Source organism: Sinocyclocheilus anshuiensis, unplaced genomic scaffold (assembly GCF_001515605.1).
Source record: "Sinocyclocheilus anshuiensis isolate Anshui unplaced genomic scaffold, SAMN03320099.WGS_v1.1 scaffold140, whole genome shotgun sequence".
Classification (NCBI taxonomy): Eukaryota; Metazoa; Chordata; class Actinopteri; order Cypriniformes; family Cyprinidae; genus Sinocyclocheilus; species Sinocyclocheilus anshuiensis.
Window position 1 is genome coordinate 1,169,229 of NW_015554147.1, and position 22,039 is coordinate 1,191,267.

General features: G+C 38.6%; 3 protein-coding genes across 8 annotated transcripts in view; 1 reads left to right on the forward strand and 2 right to left on the reverse strand.

Moving 5' to 3' along the window:
- dhx34 (DEAH (Asp-Glu-Ala-His) box polypeptide 34) overlaps positions 1–13,295 on the forward strand; it is a 17,988-nt gene extending 4,693 nt beyond the window's left edge. For 5 of the 6 annotated variants that reach the window (XM_016463281.1, XM_016463278.1, XM_016463279.1 and 2 more), the window contains 12 exons: positions 129–346; positions 514–688; positions 780–973; positions 2,372–2,473; positions 2,570–2,836; positions 3,799–3,972; positions 4,308–4,413; positions 4,502–4,608; positions 6,313–6,579; positions 6,659–6,844; positions 6,940–7,081; positions 8,174–8,416. In XM_016463281.1, the coding sequence (XP_016318767.1) occupies positions 129–346; positions 514–688; positions 780–973; positions 2,372–2,473; positions 2,570–2,836; positions 3,799–3,972; positions 4,308–4,413; positions 4,502–4,608; positions 6,313–6,579; positions 6,659–6,844; positions 6,940–7,081; positions 8,174–8,307 (2,072 nt within the window). In that variant the 3' untranslated portion in view covers positions 8,308–8,416. Of the gene's footprint in view, positions 1–128; positions 347–513; positions 689–779; positions 974–2,371; positions 2,474–2,569; positions 2,837–3,798; positions 3,973–4,307; positions 4,414–4,501; positions 4,609–6,312; positions 6,580–6,658; positions 6,845–6,939; positions 7,082–8,173; positions 8,417–13,224 lie in introns of those variants that run through there. The other variant, XM_016463283.1, reaches the window with a different exon arrangement.
- LOC107670628 (sprouty-related, EVH1 domain-containing protein 2-like) lies at positions 9,039–17,390 on the reverse strand. Its single transcript, XM_016463290.1, has 6 exons — positions 17,039–17,390; positions 13,522–13,687; positions 13,215–13,383; positions 12,368–12,429; positions 11,755–11,926; positions 9,039–11,129 (listed from the first exon to the last, which is right to left on the reverse strand). The coding sequence occupies exons 1-5, from the start codon at positions 17,047–17,049 to the stop codon at positions 11,900–11,902; spliced, it is 435 nt and encodes a 144-aa protein (XP_016318776.1). The 5' UTR covers positions 17,050–17,390; the 3' UTR covers positions 9,039–11,129; positions 11,755–11,899.
- Positions 17,391–20,290: 2,900 nt separating this feature from the next.
- The window catches only part of LOC107670573 (26S proteasome non-ATPase regulatory subunit 8-like), a 5,664-nt gene continuing 3,915 nt past the window's right edge, over positions 20,291–22,039 (reverse strand). Inside the window, exons 6-8 of the mRNA XM_016463211.1 lie at positions 21,990–22,039; positions 21,795–21,906; positions 20,291–20,885 (exon numbers count right to left, since the gene is read on the reverse strand). The exon at positions 21,990–22,039 is cut by the window's right edge and continues 3 nt beyond it. Of these exons, the coding sequence (XP_016318697.1) occupies positions 20,748–20,885; positions 21,795–21,906; positions 21,990–22,039 (300 nt within the window). The 3' untranslated portion in view covers positions 20,291–20,747. The remainder of the gene's footprint in view (positions 20,886–21,794; positions 21,907–21,989) is intronic.

A 22,039-nucleotide genomic window follows, 5' to 3' on the forward strand; every position in this document is an offset into this window, starting at 1 on the left:
TATATAATTAAATATTTTATTTAAAATTTTGAGATTTTATCAGACCCTGCCACCAACTTTTATGTCATCATCCTTGCCAAAATTGCTTATTTTCTTCATGTTGAAACATCATTGATGTTTCTTAATAGGAAAGGTGAAAGAGATGAGTTTTGATCCAAAGGCCAAGATGCAGAGGCTGCAGGAGTTCTGGATCAGCAGGGCCAGTTCTGAACAGAGGAAGGGACGAGCGGGCAGAACTGGCCCGGGAGTCTGTTACCGCCTCTACTCTGAATCTGATTACGACGCCTTCGCCCCATATCCTGTTCCTGAGATCCACAGGGTGGCGCTAGACTCCCTCATCCTACAGGTGCTCTCTCACATCTGGAGGAACAAATCTTTGTTTTCATGAAAACTATGAAAAAACTATGCTTTTATTTAATGAAGTCATGGGTCAATGGGCATAATCTTATCAGATAATTCTAATAATTGAGTGAGACACTGGACTAAGACATGTTTCAAATGATGTTTCTGCAGATGAAGAGCATGGGTCTGGGTGACCCTCGCACTTTTGCCTTCATAGACCCTCCTCCCGCTTCTAGTATTCAGACTGCAGTGATGTATCTGAAAGAACAGGGGGCGCTAGATGAACACGGGGAGCTCACTCCCATTGGCAGGCTGCTGGCTCAACTGCCTGTGGATGTGGTCATTGGTAAAGAACCCTTACCTGCTGTTTTGTGTGGTTAGTTGAGCTTGCTAATGTATTAATGGCATTGTAAATTCTCCTACTTGTGTTTGTCCAGGAAAAATGTTGGTTTTGGGTTCAGTCTTCAAGCTGGTGGAGCCGGTGTTGACAGTTGCCGCTGCGCTGAGTGTCCAGTCTCCATTTCTGCGCAGTGCTCAGCACAACCCTGACTGCTTCACCACTCGCCAGCCCCTGAACAGCAACCAGGGTGACCCCTTCACTCTGATGAACACCTTTAATGCCTGGGTGCAGGTCAGAGTTTAGGCCTCTTTGCCTGTTTAATTGTGTATCAGTGCTGGAGCCCTGCATGAGCATTAGTAGACTGAACTTGACATGATATATATTAGGGCTGTCAAAATGGCTGAAAAACTAAATTCGAATTTTGTACTTAAATATGATCAAAATTCGAATTATATTCAAATTTAAAATGCATAATTTCAGTTAGGGTGAAGAAAAGCTTTTGGATTCTCTCCTGAGGCCACAAGAGGGCGCATCGAGCAAAATATTACTAATGCACGTTTCTTCAAAGCATAAGATAACATGACTATCTGTGGAAAAAAAAAGTGCATTGTTTAAAATCATGTATTATAAACCAATTATAATTAATTAAGTTGCTTAAACAACTATAAACAAAACAGCATCATGTTTGTATGCTTAGTTTAATACAAAGGGTCGAAAGCCAATCACACAGAGTACATTTTTCATTTAAAAACACAAGTTGTAGTGGGATGAGGAAAAAACCCGCCATAAAGTCTCGAGATACGATTTTTCAAAGTTGAACTTGCATTAATTTTACATGGCTTTCTAAACATGCGGCTCTTCTGTGTGAACGGCTTGTATTATATTAGAATAATTTCTGAAGGATCATGTGACAATGAAGACTGGAGTAATGATGCTGAAAATTCAGCTTTGCATCACAGAAATAAATTATATTTTAAAGTATATTAAAATCAAAAAACATTATTTTAAATTGCAATAATATTTCACAATATTACAGTTTTTTTTCTTTATTTTTGGTCAAATAAATGCAGCCATGATGAGCAGAAGAGACATCTTTAAAAACATTACAAATATTACTGATCCCAAACTTTTTAACTGCAGTGTATAAGAGCTAAAACTTGCAATTCTAATATATAAATAAAAAAAAGATGTTAACTCAAAATTGCAAAATATACATTTACAAGAAATAAAGTCAGAATTGTGAGATTGGAAGACACAATGACCTTTTTGACCTTTTTTTTTTCATAGCAGAAATGGGCTTCCATACTTTTAGTTCTTTTATTCCCTGCCTTTATAATGCATTATATGTAACGCAGACATGTAATGTAAAGCAGAATGGTGTTGATAAGCCAATAATAATCTCTAAATGGGCAGTGTTAAAATTATATACTGTTTTGTCTTAATAAATTACAAATAAAAAAACTAAAATCATGCTGCAATGGAATTTAGACACCACTGGTACGGTATGTACGGTATAAAAATAGATATTCGTTTTGAGATTTGCTAAAGTTAAATTTTACAGAGCTGTTAATTTATTACTGTTTTTAAAGTTGAACTTTAAGTGAGCATTAGATAACCTCAAAGGTAATCTAAATGTAAAAATTGTGGAAAATAACCCTATTGTCTAATATATATATCCAATATCAACAGGTGAAAGCAGACAGAGGAAGTGGCTCCAGAAAGTGGTGCAGAAGGAGAGGGCTGGAGGAACAGAGGCTTTATGAGATGGTCAACCTCAGACGACAGTTCAAAGTCAGCAGCTCTATATCTACCGTTTCCTCTGTTCTAACAGCTTTAACTGCATTTGCCCATGTGACTGACCTTGACAGTGTCATCTGGTTCTTACAGGAGCTGCTGCGGACTCACGGTCTGCTGGAGGTGGATACGGGCGGCAGGACAGAGCCACAGGACCGAGCCCGGCGCAGAGAGAGACTTACAGAGAGACAGAAGCTCCACCAGCTGAAACGAGACCATGAGCTCCGGGAGAGCACCAAGAGGAAAGTTCTGCGCCTGGAGGAAGGACTGGAGGGAGACGCCCTGTCTGGGTCTGACGATGAGGCAGCAGGATCAAGCAAGAAGAGAAGAGATGATGCTGAACAAAATGTGGACATACAGGTGTGCCTCAGTTGATTTTGATTTTACAGCATAAGGGGGAAATAAAAGAGAGAGCTAATCTAGATTCAACAGTTTACCTTATTCAATTCTTAAAGGGACAGTCCACCCAAAAAGGAACATTCCGTCATCATTTACTCACCTTCATGTTGTTCCAAAGCTAATGACTTTCTTTCCTCCGTGGAACATAAAAGAAGATATTTTGCTTCCCATTGATTCTTCAGATCCCAACAATCTTCAGAATATCTTCTTCTGTGTTCTGTAGAAGAAAGACATGCATACAGGTTTGGAACAACGTGAGGGTGTTTCTTTTTGGGTGAACTATCCCTTTAAGATAATATACAAAGTGACATGTATAGAAGTTCTAATAGTACAAAAGATTTCTGTTTCAGATCAATTCTGTTCTTTTGTTTATCAAAGGATCCTGTACCATGATTTTCACAAAAACATTAAGCAGCACAACTGTTCTCAACATTGATAATAATAAGGAATGTTTCTTGAGCATTAGATCAGCATATTAGAATTATTTCTGAAGGATCATGTGGCACTGAAGACTGGAGTAATGATGCTGAAAATACAGCTTTGCATCACAGAAATAAATTACATTTTAAAGTATATTCAAATCGAAAACCATTATTTTAAATTGCAATAATATTTTACAATATTACTGTTTTTATGGTATTTTTGATCAAATAAATGCAGCCTTGGTGAGTATAAGAGACTTCTTTCAAAAACGTCTTACCGACCCCAAACGTTTGAAGAGTAAATAAATAAAACATTAGACAAAACTATGTGCGAAATGTTTCAATTACCATGAAAATAATGTCACAATGTTTGATCCTTGAATTAAAAATATTATACATAATTTATTGTTTTGTTTTGTTTTTCTTTTGATTTTAAGATGAAATAGGCTATGACCCAGGCTTTGTGAGATTCACTCCTTATTGGTTGTCTGGCTCTTACAGGAAGTCAAGTTCAAATTGCGTCACAATGTGAATGAGCTGCAGGAAGCTGCATATGCCAGTGCAGATCTGTCGTCACGGCAGCAGGCTCTGCTTAAACTGGTGCTGTGCCGCGGTCTTTACCCACAGCTGGCCATGCCAGATGAGCACAACGCAACCCGCAAAGACTCAGAGCAGGTAACGGCTAAAATACACACACTCACCCCCGGTTTCACAGACAAGGCTTAAGCCTAGTCCCAGACTAAAATGTAATTCTGAGCTGTTTCAACTGAAAGAAACTTGCACTGACTGATGTTAAAATATATCAGTGCCTTTGCTTTGTCTCAAGATGCACACCAGTAATATTTTTTCTAAGGCATGTTAATAAAAATTACTTAAATGTCCTAATTGAACTATGGCCTAATCCTGGCTTAGTCTAAGCCCCGTCTGTGAAACCAGGACTCAGTCACACTTTCACATATATGCACCGTAATATCAGGCAACTTCAGACATTTTTCACGTTTGTGTGTTAGGTGTTTCACACACGTAATAAACAAGGTGTTGTGGTCCACCCAACCAGCGTGTTTGCCAGTGACCCTGAAGTTCTGCACGTCCCCGAGCACGAGTCCAGCGAGTTTGGTACACGCTCCTTTTTGCAATAAGACAGGCATCGTGACGGACTCTGTCCTCCGTTTCACTGTTGTACTCTTACATTCCTTCTCTGTAGGTGCTGATAAAGGGCAGAGCAACAGGCATCAGTTACTGGCTTTTGTTACTCTGCTAGAAACAAACAAGCCTTACATCTCGAACTGTTTGCGGGTTCCAGCATTACAGGTCAGAGACAGATGAGACTAAAATGTCCCTGAAAAAAACGTAATGATATATCTGAAATAATAATTAATATTTATTTGTAAAATAAATAACATTTAAAAAATAATTTTTACTATTTAAAACATTTTCAAAATTAATAAAATGTGTACACTCACATTCAAGGTGTGAGAAAATTTTTATTTATTACTTGATGGCTACACCACATGACACTTTTAGAGTCATTCAATTTAAACATACCCTGAAAACACTATAATCGTTTTCAAAAACCAACAAGAACACAGAGTACACAAAAGTTTGGAGTAAGTATGATTTAAAAAAAAATTTTTTTTAAGAAATTAATGCTTTTGTTGAGAAAAGATGCATTCAAATGATCAAAATTGACAGTGAAGACATTTATAGTGTTAAAAAATATTTATATTTCAAATAAATGCTGTTCTTTTAAATTTTTTTATTCATCAAAGCTTGACAAAAAAAATGTGTTGTGGTTTCCACAGAAATATGAAGCAGTCTCTATAGTTTATTTTGTAATTGTTATATTTTATTTTATTTCTGTTAAAGTTGATTTTATTTCAAGCAATGAAAATGTATGTTTATGGTTTTAGGTTTATTTAACTATTATAATCCTGCTATAAATAAAAATTTAAAATATGAAGAGTTCATTTGCAAAAACCGATAAACGCCACTTTCAGAAAAAATGAGCTGATTGCCGTGCATTATTCTCCACATATAGCGCGATCTGAACCCTAAACACTTTTTGTCAAAAAAGCCGGTTTTGTTCACTTTCAAGGCATCGCGAGTTCACGTTTTACTGCAGAAGCCGACAAGCGCCCTTGTTGTTTTTGAGCAGAAGCGGATAAGTCCATTTTAGCGAATCAGGGTGCTGTATTCAGGTCAGGTGACAAGGCTACTTTCACTTTGAAAAGACGTGCTAGCTGAGAGAGTTTCGTCAAAGCTGACTAAATGTGATCGAGGATGGATAATTTCGACGAACCTGATGAACCTGTGATATCTTCTTCAGGGCGAAAAAGGAAAATAAAAGCTGAAATGTTTTCACGGAACCTTGCAAAAGCAGCACGTTACAATGGTGAGGGAAAAGCACCGTGTATTGTGTGTAATCACATCCATACAATTTATGATCACAACAACAACGTTTGTCAGGCATCTACATTGTCATCTGAGATTACAAAGATTAAACGAGTGTTTTTTAAACTTTAAAACATGAAATGTGGAGTTATCTGCTTTTGCCAAAAAACGATTGTTGGAGTTATCTGCTTTTGCTATAAAACAAACTTTTAATATGTAAAAACAAAAAAACATACTTTCAATTAACTTTAATTTAGTAAATTAACTGTATTTGTTAAGGTAATAAGTTATTATTACTTAATCAAAACAACCCAAATGCAGTTTGATATTACTTGGAATGCGCAATAAAAAAAACGTGATTTCTGGAAAAAATTATCGGTTTATCGGTTTCTGCAAATGAAGTTATCGGTTTCTGCAAATTAACTCTTCATATATAAAAATAAATTTTTTATATATGTTATACTATATTTTTGATCAAATAAATGCAGCTTTGCTGAGCATGAGACTTCTTTCAAAAACATTTCAAAATCTTACCAGCCCCAAACTTTTGAACGGTAGTGCATGTTGCTAAGAACATTTTAGAGTCCTTTTTCTTTATCTTCTTGGACGCTCTTCTTGTCGCAGGCTCTGCTGCTGGTGGCCAGCTCTGTGGACAGTAACGCTGACTGCACGCGGGTGGTGGTGGACGGCTGGCTGGAGCTGGGCTTGACTGACGGAGCGCTGAAGGTGCTCTCCTCGGCCCTCAGTCTGCGGGGTGAATGGGAGAGGCTGCTTCAGGCTCAGCTCGGACATGGTTCGTCCACCGGACTCGGGGCAGGTGGGCCCAAAGTGTCCCGCAGAGAACTGGATAAGCTCTGTGAGGGACTCGTGCGGTTTCTGTTGTACACTGAGGTAACAAGGCAAACATATTAATGCATCTGTATTATTAATCTTGATCAAACACACGTGATAATCACTTTCTCTCTCATAGGTTAGTTACAGTCTGAGGCGTCTGACAGCGCTGCAGTCTCAGAACCTGTACATCGGACCGCAACTGGATCCGGATCTGTCTTCCGCTTCAGCTATGGGCTCTCTGTTTCCTGGAATGAAGGCCGAACCAGATCCCATCAAAGGAGGCCTGCGTTTGTGCAGCTACTTTACCTACAACTGTCTGTGTGTGAGTGCTCTTTCTCTGACAGGATGTTTAAAACCCTTTCTTTCTGACAGTCCTCTAATAGCACCACTTCCTGTTTTTTAATGCGTGTCACATAGGACTCTAAGGACCTGTACAGTGAATGTTTACGCAGTTTTTGGAGCTGCCCTCACTGTGACCTTTATATGCCCCTGACGCCCTTGGAGCGTATGCAACACGAGGCCACCTGCAGGCCGCCAGAGGAACAGCAGCCTGAGGAAGGTGAGCGGCTCATGAATCAGGCTCAGAATATGCTTAGATGTCTTGCTATAGAGTAACAACTGTTTAATGAATTTTAAAGCCTAAATACAATCGCCAGAAGAAAAACCTAAACATAGGATATAAGCAAACTACACCACAGTAACCTGACTTCAGTGTCACCACCATTAAAGCTTCTGACAACTCTTTCAGTCTTTATTATAAAAAAAACAAAAAACTTTTACCTGAAGAATATTTTGCAAGAGCATGATTACAAACACAGTAAGGCTGTTAAAGTGAATTAGTGAGAACATGAGTTTGCCTGTTCAGTGTGATGATGTTTAATGTCACTGACAACCTCTGTAGTCCCATTTAGCCACTTGTTAGCAACTGCAAAAAAGTAAAAGCTTTAAGAAATCACAAGGTGGTATTACTGATGTATTTCATGTCGTAGAATAGAACAGGAAAATATCTTTAACTTGAGTTCACCACAGACCTTATTTCGGACATTTAACTAAAAAACCCATTCCAAAAACCCACTGACTTCAGGACAATAGAGTGGGAAGTGCTAAAATGCTAATTAATTTCCATGTTTTGGCTTACAAAAATACATCATCCCTGCAGCACTCTATTCTGTAAAGAACAGTGCCTTTTTCAACACATTTACAAAGTAGAAGTTAGTAGTTGATTTAAAATGGCTAAAAATATACCAGTGCCGATTTCTAGACAACAGACTGGCCAAAAGCTGCAATAATGCTGATATACGTATATATATATATATATATATATATATATAAAATGTTATTTAATTATGGAAAATTATACATGCATTAAAAGCTGAAATAAATTAATGTAAAAAAGATTGTTTGCTCAGTATTCACAAAACCGTAAAAACAATGGAAAATATAAAATGAAAAATAATTCAAAATATTATATTATTACTGTTATAGCTATTATAATATCTTAATGATAATAAAATGACACTGATATATATCAGTTGGTTTCTAATACAAATCATATTTAAATCTTCTCATGTCTTAGCAATAGTATTTTCACCCTTTATTTTGAAAATGCTCTAGATTTGCAATATCAGTCAATGTTTTTCTTTGTTTTCAGAGTCTGACAGTGAAAAAACATCCTCATCATCTTCATCGTGTCTGACCAGGGTCTACCACTGTGACATCTGTAATAAAGACCTGACTCTCACCTCAACAGAGATCCTAAAACACAAGCGCCAGCACCTGTCCTGAGCTCACACATGGGTACATGCTCACACTTTAAGACCTTTTCTGTCCATCCAGCTCTTCTGTATTTATATTTTCTCCATACCATTTTTAAATAAATGTGAAACTCTCAATAGAATTCTTCTACTTGCTTTTAATTGAGTTTAGTTGGGTTCTGGAATTGAATTTCACTGACTGAGGCGCCCCCTTGTGGACAATCAAGAATGTGCGTGGTGAAAATTGGCTCCGCCTAGTGGTCAGTTATGATTGAATGTATATCAAACAGAACTGTAAGGAATTGTCTGGCTCTTATTTCAAGAAAATATATATATATTTTTACATTATTTTCATGACAATCAATGACATTCTCCTCCCATTTCTCTGTAGTTTGTAATGTGGACCACTGTAATACAAAATTGTATATTATTTAAATTAAATGAATATATAGGTAGTGTTTGTTAAATATAATAATAAACAGATTTTAATTTTAATTACAATTTAATTTGAAAAATATTGACTGCACAGAATTTTCATTACTGTGTTTTAGGGGGAAGATTATTGTCATGAAAATATGAATTGACTTTTCTTTATGCAAAATATAAATTCTGATGTGTTTTCTTTGAAAACGAGCCGAAATATGACCTAGACATTTCTTCGTGAAATTCGCCCTGTTCCAACTGGATGTTTGAATGGAGCACAATGCACTATTGCTATCTTGTGCTTTAATACACCTGATACTGTGGTTATGAGTGAATGCTGAATGATGCCATCCCAGTATTAGTGTACATAATCACATGTAAACACGAATCAGAGTGCAAACTTTTCATTAAAATATAGAGTTAGGGTTTAATTAATGATACAAACCCACGATATGTAACACCTCAAAGCAGCAAATTGGCACAAAGTCAGAGAAGTAAGACAGCACAGAAAATAAAAACCCGTCTCCAAAAATAAATAAAGAATTAGAATAAATATCTCAATAAATATATAAACAGGTAATATTTTCCATTGATTACTTTTCAAACTAATAGACACATACATATTAAAATATGCACATTGGCAGAAATAAACAACCCGAAAAAGAAAATGAGTATTTAGGTATGTTGTTACTTAGAAATTATAGGTTATTGGTTAAATAAATCAAAAGGCACATTTATTAATAGGATGTATGACTAGGGCCCTCAAGGGTGGTCTCATCTCGCAAAGTTCTTTTTTCCAGTGCTATTTTTGGGGCTTTTTGTGTTTCTCTACTCATGTCTAATATTCTGCCCATAAAGAGTGAGTGAGAGTGTGTGTGAGAGAATGTCTCACATCTTCAAAAATGGACTCCAGATGCACAGTGAAATACAATGCACGTGTGTAGATCGAATAGTCTAGTGGCTCATCTTGCTGTAAAAACCCTTTTCTTTTAAAGTGACTCTAATGAGCAGTTAATACAACATTGATGGAGAAACCATCATTGTGTTCCTAACTCAAAAATGGACTACAGGGCTGTGTCTGATTCCCTAACTCCTCATTACTAGCAGCGAGGTATGACAAGTTTAGGGGAGTTGAAATAGCAGCTTTGAGATATTTAAAGCAATATTTCTTAACACTTTGAGGTCCAAACCGTTATGCCAGGCAGTGTTTGAACTGATTGGTCTAAATTTGTGTGTCCTTTAGCCAGACGACGAAGTTTTCAGCATCAAGTCATTTGTCTGTCCACAGTGAAAACAAAATATACTGTAATACAGTCAGAGCCATTCGGAACATAGCTGATGTTTCTGGACCAATGGGATTTCACTGTGGGCGGGGCTACCCAGCACAACTCCACAGACAAAATGTCCTGTCACTTCGTTGCTCTGTTTAGGACACAGCTCAAAAGCACACGTGAGGAGCAGTGTTACTCGTTATACTTAACGATTGAGTACTTCTCTTGTTGCCATACTGACAGATAAAGTTAAAATGTTGTGTCACACACAACAAGCCTTTGCTTTTTATTCTTTACTTCTTACTAATAACTAATTGCACTGTATTTTTGGTGGTGTGTTCAACTACATTTCAAGGCCTCGGTTCACATTTGCTGTGCAAATGTTCGGCAGATTCATGTCTAGATTATCTCTCCACTTTTTTTGGTCAAATATAGGCAACATTCTTGGTTGCTGGCAAGTTCAATACAACTATAATCTTGACAGAAGAATGACATGTATGTGGTGAAAGTATGTATGTGGTTTTGGTGAAACTGCCCTCGATCAGACCGTTCACGTTCCCTGTTCTCAAACAACTAAAAGTGATACGACATCAAAATGTTCTCCTTCACAAATATGTTCTGGCCGAACGTGTGTGAAAAACCTACTGTAAAGACCATATACAAAACCTCACCACAGCACAGTCCCCGAAATAAGTGTCTCTTTCTCTATCTGCCTTCCTCTCCACTGGACATTGAGGTAAAACTCAGTAACTTAGAGGTACGAGGGGAGTGTATTCATTAATCAGTTGCCAAAAAATATCTTTCAATAGTTCAAGTAAAATAATATACTCAAAAAAGGTCTGATAACCATAGCTATAAAAATTTTTCATCTAATTTTTCTCCCTAAATTAAATAAATAAAACCCAAGAGAAAAAAAACTAACAATTGTTTACACGTCACTGATCCCCATTCACTCCCCACCTCCCGGAGACAACCCCTGACCCCAACGACCAGCAAATCAGAAAGCGATCTTCCCGAACCCATGCACCCACCACCGGTACGAGCGTGAAGGGTCCAAGCAGAGAAGAGCGGAATGCAGCAGACGGCCTCGGAGGGGGCGAGGGGATATTAAAACGGCGGTAACTTGGGTGAGCTGGTTCTGGGCAGGTCGGGTGTGGATCTGTGGTGAAAAAAGAGCAAGGGTTGAATATAATGCTGGAGAGGCAGTGACATGACGCTCGTTTTTTTTGTTTTGAATCTATTCATTTATTCAAAAATACAATAAAATGCCTTGTAACATATTTAAATTTTTTTATACATTTCACATACACTTTTATCCAAAATGACCTACATTCCATTCAAAGTACACATTTTATTTCAGACTTTGTTTTCCCTATGAACTTTTGTCCAACAAATAAAAAAAAATCAAGCTTGTTGGTCGTCATGCTTGTAAAATGTCATGTGGTGCAACTCCCAACAAATGTAGTATTAATTAGAAATTCATGATATTTATATATATATCTTAAAATTATATATTTATTTAAAAGCTTTTTGTACATAATTATTAAGATGAATACATTCATATATATTCAAATTGTATTACTTTACATTGATGGTTGCACCACATGACATTTTTTTCATTAATCTACACCGTTTCTTGAAAATTGTAGTTTTTTTTTAAAACCACATGAATACAAAGAGAATGTGTGTGTGTGTTTTTAAACTAGATTGTTTAAAGATTTTTCCCTTTTTGGACACATAGACATGGCATTAAAATCAACTTTCAAGCAATGTGAATCCTTTACCTGGGCCGGGGTCTGCGTCGTGACAGCATGCCCTGTCCCATACGCAAACTCCTCTGTGGAGTGCACAAAACAGGTGGAGGAGGACTCACTGGTCACAATGGTAATGGGTTTGGGTAGCATCTCTTTTCTGCTGTTGGATGACGACTCACTCCCTGTATGAGACTGAGACAGACTGCAAGTCATCAAACATGCAGAACCACTTCATGCTTACACAACAAGATGAAGGATAGAAGGTGCAAAGGTGTAGTTTGGATTGTCTTGTTTTATGAATGAGTCATTCACTAATTCTGCTTTGACTTCATTTGAAAAGTATAAAATAAAATAAAAACTAAATTATTGTCAAGATTTTAGACAGGAAACGGCAAAGCAAGTTATTACTGTACATTTTGATTAATTTTGAGGATTACAAAGACAATTTTCTTTGAAATGACATGCACTGGTGAATCATGCACAATAAGACCAGAAACACATAGGAAAATAAATAGTCAATTTTGATTTATTGACTTCAATGTCTGTCGTGACTTCATGAGTATCTAGGCACGAAGTAATTCTCAGACCGACACAAAGATGAACCAGATACTTTGAAGCACTTTGATGTGATATAAACACTCACTGCTTGACCGTCATCCTCAGTGTCGCCCTCTTCAGGTGTCGGGGAGGATGGCGAGTCAGATCCTGCAGGGAAATATAAAAAATGAGAAAGAGAGAAAATAGATTCTAGTTTATCATGAATACATTTCAAGAAAGAAAATAGTAGTTCACATTAGACACATTAGCAATATCCTTGCATGGCATCATCATCTTCACTGTACTGGTACATTTAGAAGCCATAACAACAGGGTTATTTGGCTTTAAAACTTAAAGTATTTTAAAGGGGTCATATGATGCGATTTCAATTTTTCCTTTCTCTTTGGAGTGTTACAAGCTCTTGGTGCATAAAGAAGATCTGTAAAGTTGCAAAGACTAAAGTCTCAAATCCAAAGAGATATTCTTTATAAAAGTTAAGAGTCAGCCACACCTACCTAAAACGGCTCGTTCTAACACGCCCCCACATGTCTACGTCACTATGTGGGAAGATTTGCATAACGCCGCCCAAATGTTCACGCAAAGAAAGAAGGCGTAACTTTGATTCTCGCTGTAGTTTTGTTGCTGCCGCCATGTTGTGAAGACGCGTTTGTGTTCTGTGTTTCGTTGTGAAAGTGAAACTACTTTGTTTGGCCTTCCAAAAGAGGACGATATCTGCTTCGTCATGCCTGGAGAAATCGACACGTTTCAGAAAGGCGGGGCATAGAGAAGAAACAATAATGTACAGTATGTGGAAAATAATGTGTTTTTTGAACCTTAAACCACATTTCATTGCACCAAATACACAAAATAACGTTCTTTTTAGCAACATCATATGACCCCTTTAAATTCTTTCACTCCAACTTCCTGTTCACTAACTTTTGCTGCTTCTGTACCTCTGTCCAGCTTCTCAAGGACACTTTGAAGCCCCCTCTCGAAGGAGATGGCGTCAGCTGGACTCTGGAAGGTCAGACCAAACTTCCTCTCCTCCACACGCCAATGATGGAAGATGGGGTTCACCTTGTTGTAGACCAGACCCTTTTGAATGGCGCATTCCAGCACAGGCTGCACGAAAAAAGAGGCGGGTCACTCGCGGGCCACTCATGAGGGCAACTACCAAATTACCACAACTACCAGGACTGTCAGGCTGAGGGAACATCAGTGCACTCAAAGACAGGCATGAACACAAACGCACACACTCACTGCTCGATAGCGTAGCCGTTCTCCACGTATGACGTACTCTCTCCGCCCACGACCTTCAGAGCTCCGCCCCTTACAAATGACCACATGACTGAGGCCGCCGCCTCCAAGGGGCACCCAGCCACCACTAGAATCGTCACGTGTCATCACCACCGCTCGGACACGCACACTGTTAGGGAAGTGAAAGCAGTGAGTGCTCTAGCCAGCTGAGCGCAAACAAACACACACACACACACCCACCCACACACACAAACACAGACTTTGAGACAAAGGCAATTAAAGAAGAAAATACAACTATCAGTATAAAATATTAAAATAGCCTCAAAATGAAGGAAACTGACAATTGATAGAGAAAAGACAAAGATGCAGTGTGAAGATGTGTAAGGATGTACTATTATTGGCCTGCAATTTCCACTGAAATGATGATGTTCGTAAACCATTTTGCTTCTGTAATCTTTCTAGACATATTTCCGAGTGAAACTGAATATTCAGTGAGAATAAAGGTAAGGTGGGACATTGGATTTTATCCATTTGAAGTTTATTAGATCATGAAAAGTGGACGTTAATGTGGTTGGGCATCATAAAAAGAAAGGACGTTTTGCATTACATCTGTAAAAGAGATTACAAAAGCAAACATTTTATTAATAGAAATAGCATGCACTGATGAACATGGCCACATCAAAGAACATGCATTAAAATGTAAATAAGTTCATAAGTTTGATTTCACGTTAACTGAAATTTTGGAAGTACTTAGTAGTGAAATGCCTTCTACAGTCTTCTTTTTTACCAATGTTGAAAACTTAAAGCCAGCCAGTTCAAGCCAATTGCAACCAGGTTTGTCTGGAGATCGGGGATTTGGGAGGGAAACGCACCTCACAGACTTTTGCTACATTATGGTTGATGTGATGGTCACAGCTAGCAGCAGGCACATGAATGGAGGGGAGTGGATGAAACATGTTTGGCTCTTTTTCCTGCCTACGCCATGATGATGATGTTAGTCCAAATGAAGAGTCATTTCAGAGGTGGAGCAAGTTATTATAATTTGATACAATATTACTCATTTTGAATCAAAGTGTACTTATGAGTGGCCCGTAACATACATTTAACATGCAGTAAATATGGTTCATTTTTATGCTGATGTTAAAGGTGCGACTGATTTCACCCCATTTGACAACATTCGCCAGATTTAAGGCGAATTCCAAATGGCTCTTTTGCGCTTTGGGAAGGGGACGCCATTTGTAGAGAAGCGCCATTCACGAAGGGCCCTTCCAGAAGTCCGAAGGGAACATGCGATGGTCACTTCACGGGAGTGATTTCAGTTTTCATGTGATCTTCGGTTAGTAGATCTTGCGATGCTTTTTAAAGCAAATTTGGGATTGATTTCCACTTCACATACAAACGTAAGTAGAATAGGCTAATTAAATTACAAAATATTTTTTGTCAGTGGTAGATATGATTTAAGACGGTAGTGTAAGCAAGTTTTAAGCAATATAATATTAAACAATATTTGAATAAAATAATAAGAAATATTTATTTGCATCAACTGATGGAGCTGCACACACGCACAGCATTGTCAAGGTAACATTTGGTCAGTAATTTCCTTTGCCAAGGGAGTTCCAAACACTTTAGAGACAGTAATGCCCTACAACCTTCAAAGAACACATTTCAAGGGCTCTGCCCTTCAAAGGGAGTAGGGCACAGGGATGCTCACTTCCGTTTGGAATTCGCCCTTAGCTAATGAAATTGACACGTCCCCTTTCCAAAGCCCCGCACCCAGCAAACCTGGGCTGCGTTCAGCCCCGACAAAAACGGTGCAAAACGGTTTTTAAATGGAAACGGTGGTGCGTTGAAAATCCTGTATATCGGTATAAATACATGTTTAATACTGCAAAATACGCTCGATGGTACAGTCACTGCCCTTGCCCTCCAGAATAAAAGAGAACATCCCAATCGAGTGAAGGGATTTGTCACCGGTTTGAGCTTGAACTTGCCCCTGAACTTGCAGACAGGCTGAGAACGTTTCTGATTCGCTAAATAAAGGTGGGCCGCTCCCCCGAATAGTTTCGCTGTGACAGAGACAGGTGTGATTTATTTGGACGCCCATTTTAGTGATATCTGTCAGGTAACATGGACATTTTATGCGTGGGCTTAAAAAAATGGCCATTTAATATTATGTAGGCTACTGTAAGTACTACATATTTTAACTAGACGCGGGGATACAGGAGAATTTTGATTGATTCCTTGAGACAAGATGGTGTGGCGTAGTTGCAAGCAATGGTTTGTGTTAAATTGATCGAATAATCTTAAATCACAACGTCGCGTGCGCCTTGTGTATTCCCTGAGCTACAGGTTCAGTCCAGAATACATAAACAGTCGAAGCACCATTATAACAATGAGAGGAAACAGCGCGATTTTTTTTAATGGACGGTCACGTGGGCGAGGAAAATCTAATCTCACTTTCAGCGCTCACACGGAACAAGCGTTTACAGCCGTCGCTCGTTTCTGTAGAAAAGTCTTTAATATAGTCGTTCCGCGTTTACAAGGAGTCCGATATAAAACAACAGAGGACACAATGGCACCATATGTTAATATGAGGGAGTAGCACAAAGAAGGAAATCGTAAATAAACGAATGGCCTGAGGATGTGTGGAGATGATGAGGGAGAGGATGGGAGATGAAGAGTTGAGATGTATCAATGAACGCGCCCATTCGCCATGCAAGGCCCTCATAGCAGTTTTCCAGTCCGACAAGCTCCATTACAATAAACGCTATGAAATCACATCCATTTTGATTCAGAGCCCCGTTTGTGTTATTAAACGGTATCAGTTATTATAAGCCATTGCACCACGCGCACTCATTCGTTCATCCCGCTGTTTTATGAATGAATAAAACCACATATATGCTACAGCACGGCAAATTCAATGGGCAGATGAGTGAGTAAAGGAGGATATGGACAAGAAGAAGAAGACGAGAAGCGCTGGGGGGAGGGGAGACATGAAGAGGAGGAGGAGGAGGAGGTGGGTGAGAGAAAAATCACATTTCATTCATAAAGTTTGGCTTTAAAAATCATAATGAAACTCGAGACGCGTTGATAAAAGCATCCCTCTCCGCCTCCATCCCGCCAGTGTGTTCCCGACGCCAGAAAACTCCCCATATTTCGCCGATTTGGATCGACAGGTTTTATAATCCACGGATGTATTTGGTGGTCATACGTGCAGCCTCCACACACATCATCCTCGAGACAAAAAGCCGTCTCTTACTGCGCCCTGTTCGTCTTTCACGCGGCACTGAAGGCGTTTTATATAGTGCACTTCAGCTGAGGCCCATTCACTGGCGTTATTCATCAAATGTTGGATGTATATAGAGAATATGGTGTACAGTGTTGATAGCCATAGCTGCGTAATAGTGTTTATGAGCATCTAACATCAGATGGTCTGGCGCGTGAGCATCTTACAGTCCATCATTAGAGGTGCTGCAAATCAATCAGAGTGTTCTGCTCAAATAAAAATGCATGGACTTACTCGCCCTCCATGGCTCAGTGTTGCCCGCCGCTTCGAGCTGGCTGCCCCCCGGTCTCTCGTCTTTTTTATTCCCCTTCTTACCGAGCACACACACACTCGCGCGCGCGTTCTCACACTCATACACACACACACACACACACACACACGCGCGCGTTCTCACACTCTCGCTCACATACGCACGCACACGGTCTCTCGTTCACTCACTCCTTGTGCTCGCTGCTCTCATTTTCTCGTCTTTCTCTGTCCACCTTCATATGGTCTCGGATGGGCTCGAGGATGCAGCAGCCATTTTCCACCGGCAGCATCATCATCATCATCGTCCTCCCTCTCTCTCTCGCTCCCTCCGTGCCTGCCTCCCTCTCTCTCAATCACTCCCTCCCTATTTCTCTCTCTCTCTTTCTACCTGTCTAGTACAGCAGTTCTCACACACTCATATTAAACACTCTCGTGGATGGACACAGTGTCCCTGAGTGGGAGCCGCATCGGTCCAGTTTTGTGGCTGTCAGGACATTTGGAGCGATTTGCTTTTATAAATGGCCACCAATGTCAAATCTGAAAAGAGAGTGGCTACTAATGTTAGAGAGAGATAGCAAATGATCAATAGTCTACAGTAACACAGTGACAAGTGCGCAAACTCGGTTGATGTAGTGTAGATCAGCGATGGAGAACGCTTCAGTACCTTGGACAGCTCCCATACAGCTCTATACGCCATGACGGTATTCACAGCAGCTAGTCTCCATTCATCTCCAACTCCCCATTCATGTTCACTGATAGCCCACCATTGATAAACAGCCACGCCAGCGTCGAGCCTTTCTTACTCGAATAAACAGCCCGTCTCGCTCCCGTTCAACCATTTGGATAAAGTACACGAAGTTACAACTACACGAAAAATAAAAGTATTAGTTTAATAATTGGAATAATGCATATACTGTACATATATCAGTATTATTCAAGTTAAATGTCTGTTTTCCTTCTAATTAAATTCATATCTACCCAATAAATAAATAAATAAAATGAAACACATTTTATGTGTATGAACAATTACCAAAAAAAAAAAAAAACGTGAACAAAATATTTTATTTTTCTCCTGTTGAACAAAAATCAACGGAATAATCAATTGCCCAAATGAAATCTAACACACTGGACATATTCCAACAAAAGCATTTAGTCTACTATTTAAACTGTATTGGTTTAGTCCAGTTTATTGAATTTAGGTTACAGTAGTAGAGATAGTGTGATAATGTTCTGGTTCCAAAAACCTATTTCTCACAAAAGCTATATCCCAGTAACTACAAGGTTGAATTACAGAAATGTGTTTTCTCTAGCTTTGGTGTTGTGTGTTGGTTTCAAACACGTTGATCAATGCGTGTTATATGTTGTAACTGTATAGACGTATTTATCTAAAACAGAATATGGTTTGATATTTACAGAAGGCACAGCTTCAAACTAGATGTTTGAACCTTTCCTACAAAACCACTGCTGGAAAAAAATTACTTTTGACTCAAAACCTTAGTTTCTGGGACTACAAATCCCATTCTCTCCTATAATACTTAAATCTGTCTATTATCCATATGCATGAGATGTTATAATGAACATGTTGACCGGTGTATTTCCAACATGTTGGCTGCCATGTTCACAATAACACACGGTTAAATTAACAGGCCCTTGGGCCCTCAACAGGATCCAAGAGTGGAAAGGTTCAAGTCTGTGCTAACAAGGGCAGATCTTTTATTAGACAGCACACATTGTACCTGAAGAGCCGAGGGAAATTGCAGCTACAACTAAAAAGACACCAGCTTGGGTACCAGCTCTATTTAAAGCCAGCATGCTGAAGTGCAAGAAAACATGAGACAACTACGCAAACTCAAGAGGGTGAAAATAAGGGCATGCAAGAAATATTATAGAAAGCCTAAAACTACACTTCCTCAGATTGTCTCTATTTTGTCTAGTGTGCTCTTGTATCATGAAACGTAAGGCAAAATGCACAATTTCAATTAATTTGAATATAGGTGTATTCAGTTTGCTCAACTGTTGTAACAATAATGCCACATTACAAATCCTAAGACTCCTAAAAATAGACTTCATTTCCTTTATGCTTTAGATTTATTGGATTAAACATAACCTGGACATGTTTCTGAATGGTTTTCTTTTATAGAATTTAATATTTATAAAACAAGAGGCTCATCTGTTTTGTCAAAAGACGCTTCCCAACTAGAGGTCAACCCTGCACAGAAGAGAATGAAAGCTAACCGATGTTTAGGCCAAGTGTGTTTGATTCAGGTTGGAGCTAAACTCTACAGGACAGTGGGTCACCAGGAGCAGGGTTGAAGACCCCTGCTGTAGATGATTCTCCAACAACTCCTCCACTTAGTCTTCATAGACACCAGTGATGATTCCTTTAGTAACTGGGTGGTGCATTTGAGGATAGAACATGATACCACCACAAATCCATGGACATCTTGAGAACCATCTATCGGCCAAACTCTATGCTCAACTAGCCTTCACCCTACTCCTCAATGCCCCAAAAAGGCCAAGAAAAAAAAAACACACAGCCTAAGCATATGCAAAGTCCCGAACAAAACAAAATGCAATTATGAAATTAAAAAGAAGTAAAACAAACATGACAAAAGTACATCCTCAGGGGCAGTGGCATATGTACAGCAAATAGACACCAGTGATGATTCCTTTAGTAAGTGGGTGGTGCATTTGAGGATAGAACATGATACCACCACAAATCCATGGACATCTTGAGAACCATCTATCGGCCAAACTCTATGCTCAACTAGCCTTCACCCTACTCCTCAATGCCCCAAAAAGGCCAAGAAAAAAAAAACACACAGCCCAAGCATATGCAAAGTCCCGAACAAAACAAAATGCAATTATGAAATTAAAAAGAAGTAAAACAAACATGACAAAAGTACATCCTCAGGGGCAGTGGCATATGTACAGCAAACTCTGTTTGAATGCTGACCTGCCTCTAAATGTTAAACGCGCATAAATGTGCATCTTAATGCAACTGTAACCTTGGTTGTCTAGCCTGAACATGAAGCAGACTATGAGTATGAGCCACTCTACAGCATCCGTTACAAATGTTGACTTCCTTCTGTTAAAGTTCAGACAATATTTTATCAGTTTAGAAGACAAATGAACTACTTACCTCACTTTTTTTTTTTTTTTGCATTTGAGTTTCACAGTAGTTCCTGCATCTAACACAATATCAATAACGTTACTTATACAGTGTTTCAGAAAGCATTTTATAAAAGAATTAGAAAAACGCTTTATTCATCAGAAACGTCAATGTCTTGTGACAATACCAGCCAAGCCAATTTTCTTTTTTTAATTTTTACACAAACTCACTCTTGCTAAAAGCCATCCTTGTTCAGAGGAACATGTGAATATTCAAAATAAGACATATTAAATGTTTATTTAGAAAAAAAAAAATGAGACCCAGTCATTAGATGTTTGTCAGTAATGCAGGAGGGTTGACACACCCAGCAGACAATCATACAGAGAGACCCCGATACAGGTAGATATTGATCACTTGTAAGCTAAAGAGTTCTGGTCTCGTCCTCTGAGAGTCATTATTTGCAGCCGTGTCATCCTGTGTCTAAACTGAGTATAGATATATGGCGACTGTACAATGGTTTTATTTGGATAAACAAATGTGAACCTTTATGTATACATGTGTCTAAACACGGTTATATCCACACTACACAATCATTTCCAGCTGCCTTGCATACTCGATGACTTGTTGGGCCAGTTCTGTGGAGGGGATGGTCACTTCCTCTGTTTTTTGATGCTGGGTACTGAATGAATAGTGTCCATCAGGACTCTGAGTCCAGCCTCTCTGCAGAGCACAAAAGCCAAACCATGAACATATTAGTATCTATCCAAAAAAAGGAATAATATTTACTTGCCCTCAGAGCATCCAAGATATAGATCAGTTTGTTTCTTCATGGGAGCAGATTTGGAGAAAGTTATCATGACATCATTTGCTCACTAATGGATCCTCTGCAGTGAATGGGTGCCGTCAGAATGAGAGTCCAAACAGCTGATAAAAACATCACAATCCACAAAACTCCAGTCCATCCATTAACATACTGTGAAGTGAAAAGCCCCTTGTTCAAAAGTTCATCTTTAAGGAATTTTAACTTTTCACATTTTTTTTCCCATGCCAAACCACAAACATATGTTTTCGCTTGTTAACGGTGCTTGATCTTTGCATAGTTCTCTCCGGATTCAGACAAGACAACATTTGGAGGTAGTGAAGTTATGGATAGAGGACTCGTATTTTAGCCAGAAACAACAGTTTGAAGTTAAAAACGTCTTAAGGATTTGTTTCTTACAAACATGCAGATTTTTGATTTATAAGACATGAACTGATGGACTGGAGTGGTGTAGATAACTTGTGAATTATTGTGATGTTTTTATCAGCTGTTTGGACTCTCATTCTGACGGCACCCATTCACTGCAGAGCATCCATTGCTGAGCAAGTGATGTCATGCTAAATTTCTCCAAATCTTTTCTGATGAACAAACAAACTCATCTACATATTGGATGGCCTGAGAGTGAGTACATTTTGTATCTTTACATTTTTTTTTACATTTGTATTATTTTATTACATATGATTCCAAGTAAGAAAAATTAATTACAAAATTGCACTTCATGTGACAAACAAAAGCAAATATTTATATCTCAAAATTCATGATTGTGACAGGCCTAGTGAAAATATTTGACAAACACATCAAACACTTACTTTCTTCGCATATTCTGTCATCTTTTTCAGAGAGGAAAAGAAAAGCACTCGTGTGGCCTCACTGAATTGAATTTGTTCATATGCTTTTTCTATACAACCTGCAATCTCATCTCTACAAACAAAAACAAACAACAACATTTTAATGACATAGTTCAACATTTACAATTAGTCAGTAAGACTAAAAATAACCCCTACCGAATCGTATCAAGAAGAATGTCAATGAAGAAGGTGTAGCTCTCAGCAGG